The sequence below is a fragment of the Arvicola amphibius genome, chromosome 1, assembly GCF_903992535.2.
Source record: "Arvicola amphibius chromosome 1, mArvAmp1.2, whole genome shotgun sequence".
NCBI classification, from domain to species: Eukaryota; Metazoa; Chordata; class Mammalia; order Rodentia; family Cricetidae; genus Arvicola; species Arvicola amphibius.
This window is the reverse complement of record NC_052047.1, coordinates 101,751,339-101,761,264: the sequence shown is the minus strand read 5'-3', so window position 1 is coordinate 101,761,264 and position 9,926 is coordinate 101,751,339. Positions and strand designations below refer to the sequence as shown.

The 9,926-nt window shown below is 48.8% G+C and overlaps 1 protein-coding gene across 1 annotated transcript; it reads left to right on the top strand.

Moving 5' to 3' along the window:
* Positions 1–809: 809 nt before the first annotated feature.
* Actl9 (actin like 9) lies at positions 810–2,057 on the top strand. Its single transcript, XM_038318417.1, has one exon. It carries the CDS (start codon positions 810–812, stop codon positions 2,055–2,057), a length of 1,248 nt encoding a protein of 415 aa, XP_038174345.1.
* The last annotated feature ends 7,869 nt before the right edge of the window (positions 2,058–9,926 follow it).

The following is a 9,926-nucleotide window of genomic DNA, read 5'->3' as shown; positions in this document are numbered from 1 at the left end:
CCAGGCTTGACCACAGCAACTCTTATAAGGAAAACATTTCATTGGGGTGGCCTGCTTACAGTTTCAGAGGTTCAGTCCATTATCATCGTGATGGGAAACATGGCAGCATGCAGGCAGACATGATGCTAACTTCCTGTTGGCTTGCAGGCAACAGGAAGTCAACTGACACACTGGGCAGTTTCCTGAGCATAGGAAACATCAAAACCCACATCCACAGTGACATACTTTCTCCAACAAAGCCACACCTCCTAAATGTGCCACTCTGTATGAGATTATGTGGACAAATTACATTCAAACTGGGAAGGGAAAAAAAGAAAGTCAGACAGTAATCTTGATCACTCTGGGTTTCAGATAGACACATCTACACAAGCAGGTATCCTTAAATATAGGAAGCTTCTGCATCAGAATTTGCCAGATGAAGACATTTTTACCCTTTAGGTATAACCCTTATCCATGTGCCTGTAAACAACACCCCCACATCCACACTCCTGTAAGCAGCCCCAGTTAAACCACTGCTTGACCAACTAGATGAGTACAATCTCTTCTTCTCACTCTATCTCTGATAAACAGACATTTCTCCCAGGTAAAGTTCATACAAGAGGGTCCCTGTGCCTTCCCCCAACCCATCTCAACCCACTACAACCCTGCATTGTGAAGTAAGGGCAGACATAGTGATGTCACAGGCCACCACATTTCTGCCCTCTCTCTCTTTCTGGCCACCCTGGGCCTTGATTAGTCTTTTCTATGGGCACCCCAAAGAGAGGAGGTTCACCTTGTCATCAAACAACCTCATCAGGCCACCTACAGCCATGAATGTCAGTGGACACCCAATGCCCCAGCCCTCTGCAGAGACTTCTAGGCCTCTTGCCCTGAACACCAACACACTCTTGGTGAACAAGAGTCTACAGCAAGATTCCCTCAACATGGTTGGTGTCAGACTCCCACCAAAGACAGGTGCTGTGGTTATTGACATGGGTTCAGGCACCTGTAAGGTGGGCTTTGCAGGACATTCCCAACCCACCTACACCGTGGCCACCATCCTGGGTTGCCAGCCCAAGAAACAGGCTACCAAGGGCCGGTCAGAGCTGGAAACTTTTATTGGGGAAGCAGCCCGCTCCCGCCCAGAGCTGAGGTTGGTGAAACCTATCCGCAACGGCATTGTGGTGGACTGGGAAGCCGCCGAACTAATCTGGCGACACATCCTGGAGCATGATCTCAGAGTGGCCACCGAGGACCACCCGCTACTGTTCTCAGACCCACCTTTCAGCCCTGTCACCAATCGTGAGAAGCTAGTAGAAGTGGCCTTTGAGTCTCTGCATTCCCCAGCCGTCTATGTGGCGTCTCAGTCTGTACTGTCAGTCTATGCACACGGGCGTGTTAACGGACTTGTTGTGGACACGGGCCATGGAGTCAGCTATACAGTGCCGGTTGTTCAGGGATACAACCTACCCCATGCCATCCAACGCTTGGACCTGGCCGGCACCCATCTTACAGCCTTCCTAGCAGAGATGCTTCTGGGTTCTGGCTTCCCATTGCGACAGGAGGACCTGGACTTGGTGGAGAACATCAAACATCAGTACTGTTATTTAGCCTCAGATTTCCAAAAGGAGCAGGCTCGTCTGGATCAGGAGTGCAAGCAGACCCTGAAGCTGCCGGATGGACGGACCGTCACTCTGGGAAAGGAGCTATTCCAGTGCCCGGAGCTCCTGTTCCATCCCCCGGAGATCCCAGGACTGTCGCCCGTGGGCCTACCAGCCATGGCTGAACAGAGCCTCATCAAGGTGCCTCAGGAGCTACGGTCCCATGTGGCTCAGAATGTGCTCCTGTGTGGAGGCTCCTCACTCTTCACTGGCCTGGAGGGGCGCTTCAGGGCAGAGCTCCTGCACTCTCTGCCACCTGAGGATCACGTGGTGGTGATGGCACAGCCCAACAGGAACCTCTCAGTGTGGATTGGAGGCTCCATTCTGGCATCGCTGCATGCTTTCCAGTCCTGCTGGGTCCTGCGGGAGCAATATGAAGAAAGGGGACCTCAGGTCGTATACCGAAAATGTTATTAACAGGGTCAAGATGGAAAGAGCTTAGGAAGTAAAGATTTCTTGCCAAGCAAACTCAGTCCTGTTGCCTTCCAGATCTATCCCAAGCTCTAAGGCCCACCCAGATGACGCATGCTCTCATTACATCACTGGCCTCCAACCTCCAACTGAGCCTCAACCCCTGCCCTCCCAGCTCCAACCCCTCATGCTCCCAGTGTCTTCTCCAAACATCCCTGACAGGAAACTACCCTAAAGTATCCGTGACTATCCTTCTGAGAGACCCTAATTCTAGTCCCTTAAATATACTTCTCTCATAACAAACCCTAAAACAACACTGTCTTTTAGTCCTGTCAACCCACATTCCAGGGAGCTGCAGCCTGTCCATCTGACATCCTCAGGTGGGAGAAAGCACACAGACACACCTAAACATTGCCAAGATACACACACACAAAGTTCTCCCCAAATCTCCATGGACTCTTAAGGGGCCTTGGGTCATTCCCCTTGATATATTTCCTCAACCCCTCCAAACCATTCCCCCAAAAAGTCTTCACAAGATGTCTACATACCACACCCCAAAATTCTTCCAAGAATACTCCAACTGTACTCACCCTCCATGACTACACCCTTATTTGTACGTGTATACAATGTGTCTTCATATCCACTCCCCCAGTTCCCCTCCAATGCCTCCCAGAGCCCTCCACCACATCCTCCTTTCAACCTCATAACATCTTTTCATAGCCCATTGAGTCCACTGAGTCAATGCTGGCCAAGTCTGCCTGAGCATAGAACTATCCACTGTCGTGTAGGTATCCTAACAGAGAATACTTTCCTGAAAAATAAACTTGTTCTATGTAAGGCTCCTCAACTTAGGGGCGGGGCTGCATGAGGCCCTCTTCCATCTATTCTGGAATGTCAAATGTCTTGATGTTGCATAGGTCCTGTGTAGACAACCACCGCTGCTGTGACTCTGATGTCTGGTCTCTGCACCCTGACCATCTGCAGGGTCTCTGCATTGCTTGCCATTCACTGCAAAGCAAATCTCTGATGAGGAACTAAAGCTGCACCAATCTATCAGCACTGGACAGGGAGGGTGTCAGGAGTGTGGGCCACCCTCAGCTAACCACACCCCTTTGTTCTCTCCAGACTCCACAGATGAATACTAAATTTCCAGCCACCGTGTTCAAGATCTCCCTTAAATGACCTGCCTGGTAAAGGGTCCCCTGGCATCTAAAAGTCACCCCTGAAACTCTCCCCTTCCCATCATGGTGAAACTCTCCAGACTTGCCCTCACTGCCCTGTAACCAGTGTCTCACTCCATCAATATGCCCAAAGGACACCAAGACCCCAGATCTCAGAATGGTCCCTGACGAAATTGTTTCCACCAGGAACAGTCCCACATGGCCACCTTACAAGGATGCTTTCAGACTCAATTCCTCCCCATCACATCCTCCCAGAAAGACTCTGAACCCCCAGATTTGGGTCATAATCTGTATGCACTTGAGGGGCACCCTTTGCTGAACCTATGAACAACTACTAAGCCCTCTTCTGTGTTATAATCTCCCAAACACTTCCCCATGGCCCTTCTCCAAAGGCACTCTTCCAGGGTCTTCCCATGTTGAACCCCCGGAACACCCTTCTCAGGAACTTCTACATGTTTTCTGGAACTCACCACATGATCAATTCCTAGTTGCCCTGTATTAGTCCAGATAGGATATCAATGGGTAACAAGGTCCTCAGGAGCAATCCATTAAACTCAGGCAGATGTTCCAGGTGAAAAACACCTGGACAAGGGCTCCCTTTACCACCCGTATGCATGTCTCTAAAGGCCAGTTGTCCTAGTGAGTCCCAGCCCGATTTTCTTTCATTCATTCAAAGCTGAAAACCATAACTTTAGGTTGATGTTCAGTCTGTGACTTCAACACAGCCTCAGGGAATTTCTCTGCCCTGGGACCCTGAGGCCTCTCCAACCCAGCTATGTTCTTGCTGAGCCTGCAGTAGGAACCCAGTTCGCCCCCAGAAACGGTGTCCACTCTGGAGGTAGGACCTTGCACACCCAGTCCTCCAGTAGAGACTAAGGGACATCAAGACCCAACCAGAAAGGGGATGTGTGTCCAGTTTGTTTTTACAATAAACAGATTTCGCTGGAGAATATTCAAGTCTATTCCAAGCCTTCATAACCCTCAGATCGAAGTATCATCTCCCATAGGCCGCTGTCTAGCTGCTGCTCATAAATGCATGTCTATGTGTCTGCCGACATCCCGAACAGCTTTTGTCTTGTGCTATGGTTGCATGTGTGTGTGCACGTGTGGTGTGCATGCACATGTGTATGCAGGAACTAGAGGAGGCTGTTGGACATCCACCTCTATCATTCTCTGCCTTGCTCCTTTGAAGCAGGGCTTCTCACTGAGCCTGGAGCTAGACCAGCACCAGCAAGGGTGGCAGGCAGCAGACGGGCAGCCAGCAAGGGTGGCAGGCAGCAGATGGTACCAGCAAGGGTGGCGGGCAGCAGATGGTACCAGCAAGGGTGGCGGGCAGCAGATGGTACCAGCAAGGGTGGCGGGCAGCAGACGGCACCAGCAAGGGTGGCGGGCAGCAGACAGCACCAGCAAGGGTGGCAGGCAGCAGATGGTACCAGCAAGGATGGCGGGCAGCAGATGGTACCAGCAAGGGTGGCGGGCAGCAGACAGCACCAGCAAGGGTGGCGGGCAGCAGACAGCACCAGCAAGGGTGGCAGGCAGCAGATGGCACCAGCAAGGGTGGCGAGCAGCAGACAGCACCAGCAAGGGTGGCAGGCAGCAGACAGCACCAGCAAGGGTGGCGGGCAGCAGACTGGCAGTCTTCCTGCCTCCCCATCCACACTCCCAGCACTGGGCTTAGAGACCTAACTTTTTACATGAATCCTGGGAATTGTTTTTATTTTGTTTTTCTTTTTCTTTCCATTTTCTAGACAGTTTTTCTGTGTAGCCCTGAAGTCCTGGAACTCACTCTGTAACCCAGGCTGGCCTCGAACTCGGGTATCTGCCTGCTTCTGCCTCCTGAGTGTTGGGATTAAAGTCATATGCTACCACGCCCAACAATGCTGAGAGTTTAACTCAGGTCCCTATTTATACAGCAAGCAAGCATTCTTACTCCCAGCTGCGGTGCTGTTTTTAAAATGGGGTCTCATATTCTCCAAAGTACTCTACACAGCCTACACAGCACACAAACTACAACACTCACACACATCACATACATCACACACGTGAACACCGTGCACAGCACACTCACACACACACACACACACACACACACACACACGTCTGTTCTGTTCTCTTACTCTCCTAGAATAGTCCTGTTCTCATGGGCGTTGGTGGTTTGCCTGCGTGTAGAGAATCTTGGGTCCCATAGAGCTGTGGTACAGACCACTGTGAGCCACCATGTGGGTGCTGGGAATTGAATCCAGGTCCTCTGGAACAGCAGCCAGTGCTTCTAACCACTGAGCCCTCTGCAGGCCCCCAACACCACTCTTACATGGTAATTTTCCAGAATATAAATACGCATATTTGTGGATCAGCCTAACTTGGCCCACAAATCTGCTGTCAGAAAACAGGTGCACGGAGAGAACATTAAATATTTGTCTTTAAGAGTCTGGGTTACCTCACTTAATAGCTTTTCTAGCTCTTTTTTTTCTCATTTTCCTAGAAATTTCACGGTTTTATTTCTATGGCTGAATAAAAGACTACAAACAGGTAAGGAGAGAGCCGAGCGGGGCAGGGAATCAGCCGAAACTTAGCACGAAACAACCTTCAGGAAATCTGCTCCTCTGTATGCTGCTTTTTTCTTCTTTTCCCTTTTTCCCTCTTTTATCAAAAATAGATTCTTTTTTCATACAGTTTATTCTGGTTACAGTTTCTCCTCCCTTGGCTCCTCACAGTTCCTCCCACCTCCACTCCATCCAAACCCACTCTCTTTCTGTCTCCCATTAGAAGAGAACCGGTTTCTAGGAGGGAACAACAAACCATAATGAAATAAAATATAATAAGCTAAAAGAGGTGTGCTAATTTTTCAATGAGAACAAAATGTCATTAATTTTTAAGAAGAAAAAAGTAGAGTGAGGAAAGGAGGGAAGGAGAGAGGGAGGGAGGGAGGAAAGGAGGGAGGGAGGGAGGAGGGAGGGAGGGGGGAGGGAGGGAGGGAGGGAGGGAGGGAGGGAGGGAGGGAGGGAGGGAGGGAGGGATGGAGGAAAAATGGGAAGATGGGGAAATGGGAAGATGAGAGAGAAGACCGCAGGACCAGGTTAATTGTTTCTCATTCTCAGCTAAGAATTGAGGCTTAAAATCTGCCAGGTTACCAAGCAGAGAGCAGGCTTTTTTTTTTTTTTTGCTCTTCCCACCAGGGGGCAGCACCTTCAAGTTCAAAAAGACTATGGTAACTGCCTTTAACACTGTGCTTCTCAACCATTCTAAAGCTGTGACCTTCTAATACAGTTCCTTATGTAGTGGTGACCCCCATAAAAATATTTCCATTACTACTTCATAACTGTAGTTTTCTACTGTTATGAATCATAATGTAAATATCTGTGTTTTCCCATTAACTCCAGCAGCCCCTGTGAAAGGGTTGTTTGAGGGTCCCAGCCCATGGTTTGAGAGCAGCTGCTTTAACACAGCAGGATCACAGACAAGAGCAGTGACATCTGGAGAAAATTCTTCCAAATGAGAAGAGAGTGGATAGTGAGTAAAGGGAGGGAATGGAGAGGAAGAGGGAGGCTGAGAAGGGGGCATAGACGAAGACAGAATGAAAACCAGAACTGAAGTTGGGGGAGGGGCATGCTGGGTACAGGAAGAAAGGGAGGGGTGGGAGTAGAATGGGGTGCGGATTCCATCAAAACTGTATGTGTATCTGAAATTATTAAACAATAAAAGGAAAATATACTGTCTCAGATGCCACAGGAAGTGGGGAGTGTCCAGAAAACCCCCTTCTCCCAGTCTACTAGGACACCACAGACCCTCATTCAAACCAAAGTGAGACTTCCCGCAACTCTAATAATTCTCTGGGTCAGAACGTTCATCTGCAACCCTCCAGAGATGGAGCATTCCCATTTACATACTCCAGTGGCGATGCTACTAGAGCCCTGACCCCTTCGTGTGGGCCCTTGGGCTCCACACAGCACCAGGACCTCAACCGGTTTATCCAGAAAACTCTCACAGCTGCCCACACACACACACACACAGAGAGAGAGAGAGAGAGAGAGAGAGAGAGAGAGAGAGAGAGAGAGAGAGAGAGAGAGAGAGAGAGAGAGAGAGAGAGAGAGAGAGCGAGCCCTGGTTAAAGTCATTCACAAATGTGCATTCATCACACAGTGATCTAAGGAAAATCAAGTCAAGACATGGAGTCTCTGTCTTCCAAGTCCTTGTGACAGGGACTCTGTTTTAGAGTTATTTTATCCAACTTCCAGTTAACCTGGCATCTGTCCCTTTTACAGATCCCTAAGTTTTTCTTTCTGAAGACCCCAGAATCCATCCTCTCTCTCTCCAGCCTTCTGATCTTAGCCCAGCCCCTTGTCTTGTAGGAACCTTCAAGAATGTGTGTGTTTGTGTGTCCGTGTGTGTGTGATATATGAATGTGTAGGTGTGGGGGTGCACACACTTGTAAACTTGTGTGCAAAGATCAGAGACATTGGGTGTCCTGTTCTATCACTCTTTGACTTCTTCCCTTGAAGTGTGGTCTCTTGCTGAATCGGAAGCTTGTCATTTCTGCTGGGCTGACTAGCCAGTGAGCTCCCAGGACCTGATGGGCTGAATGACTAGCCAGCGAGCTCCCAGGAGTCCCCTGCCTCTCAGTGCTGGGTTACAGGCACTCACCACCACACGCGGGCAGCTGTTACATGGGGACTGTGCACTCAAAAGCAGTCTGTCATGCTAGCATAGTAAGCAAGCACTCTTCCCCACTGAGCCACCTCCTCAGCCCTTGAGCCTTCTCTTAGGACCCTGCTCTCTACATGGAAAACCATTACAAAGCACTTAAAAATCCTAAGTCAAACATATTGTTCTTGCTCAGAACTTCCTGGTGACATTTGATCACATGCAAACCAAGTCCTGCCCATCTTGCTACACCTCTCTGACTGTTCTGCCAACCCCACTAAGTCACGCTTCCACTTTGTCTTCTGATATACAGGGTGCATGCATCTCTCCAGTTCATCTCGGAATCTTCACCCTAAGAACTTTGAAGGTGACCTTTTGGAACACAGGAAATACGGTTAAAGGAGAGCACTAGGGTGTGCCCTAGTTCAATCTGACTGGCTGGCGACCTAGGAAAAGATTAGGCTGTGTGTCATGGTGTAGTTCAGGACAAGTCATCCTTGCCTACATAGCCTAAGGCTAGCCTAGACCCAAAAGGAGGAAGGGGTGAGCGAGATGACTCCCTTAGTAAAAATTTGCCTCACAATAATGAGGACCTGAGTTTGGATCCCCAGAGCCCAGTGAGAGAGAGAGATGAGGGAGGGGAAGAGAGAGAGAGAGAGAGAGAGAGAGAGAGAGAGAGAGAGAGAGAGAGAGAGAGAGAGAGAGCGAGAGAGGAAAGAAGAAAGAGAGAGAATGAAGAAAGAAAAAGAGAGGGAAGAGAGGGAAAGGAAAAAGGAAACAGGTACTGTGCAGTTCATATGAGCACCCACGCACACAAACAGAGACACACTAAAATTAATGAGGAAATAAGTTCTGGGGAGATAGTCCATTGGTTAAAAGTGCTCGCTGTTCTTCCAGAGGATCCACATCGGTGTACACAACTCTCTAAAATTCCAGCTCTGGGGAGTCTGACACCATCTTCTGGCCTCTTAGGAACCCACACATCTGTGCACATGCATGTACTTAAAAATCAAATCTATTTGAAAAGTTGTACTGGCTGTGGATCACCGCATTTAAGTCTTTTTAACTTCCCTTGGCATTACTAATGCTCTGAAACATGAAGGACATCGTATCCTTTTCTAGGAAAGGAGCTCACCGGTTTCTGGTGGACTTAGAAACTTGGTTTCTTTTGCTGTAGCTACGATAAAACGCTCTGACAAAAGCAACTTAGGGAAAAAAGGATTTGTTTTGCTGCTACCATCAGGAACAGGATGTGCACAAGCTGCTGCTTAGCTCCCTTTCTCTATTGTTCAGCTGCCCTGCCGAGAATGGCGATGTCAAGTAAGTCAAGATCCTCCCCTGCAGGCATGCACAGAAGCCCTTCTCCCGGTGATTCTAGGTTCTGTCAAGTTGAGGATTAGCACTAGCTGTTGCAGGATGGTTGTGTCCTGTTAGGTGAACATGTCGCTACATAATATCCTTGATTTGGAGATTAAGCATGTCTTAAGGAGCTACATCTGAGAATCAACTTGACAAGGGTGGATGTGTGCCAGTGAGCTTCATGTATCACACTGGCTGGCTCGTGCTACCCAGATGTTAGGTCAAATACTGGATGTTTCTGTGGAGATATTTTTAGGTAGAAGTAAGCTTCACATCAATAAAGTGAGCAATGTAGATAGTCATCCATAACAGGGCACACCTCATCTTAATAAAAGAGTCTCAGATGCAGGCAGCACTCCCTGCGTCTTTGCAATGTCCTTAGTAAAGTATTCTGGGAAGAGGAAGTGGAGGTGAATGGGAAGAGGAGAAAGAGGAAGGAAAGAAGGAAAAGAATAGGAAAGGAACAGGTGAGAAAGGGTCTTGAAGCACATTTAATAAAAAAAAAACTGAGAGAGAGAAATTGGGGTTCATCCTAAAGACCTGAAAAGCAAAGCAGTCAGCCATTGGCCTTACCTCGACCTCAGTCCTACACTGCCATCCTACCTCTGGGAGTCTTAGAATGAGACTGAGACTGAGAGCTGTCTCCTCCCATTTTATAACCCTCTATAGAGTAGGGATTAAAGGCTTGCACCAC

What these genes read in the sequence shown, in the direction of transcription:
- Actl9 (XM_038318417.1), top strand. Translation starts at nt 810, where the DNA reads ATGAATGTCAGTGGACACCCAATGCCCCAGCCCTCTGCAGAGACTTCT.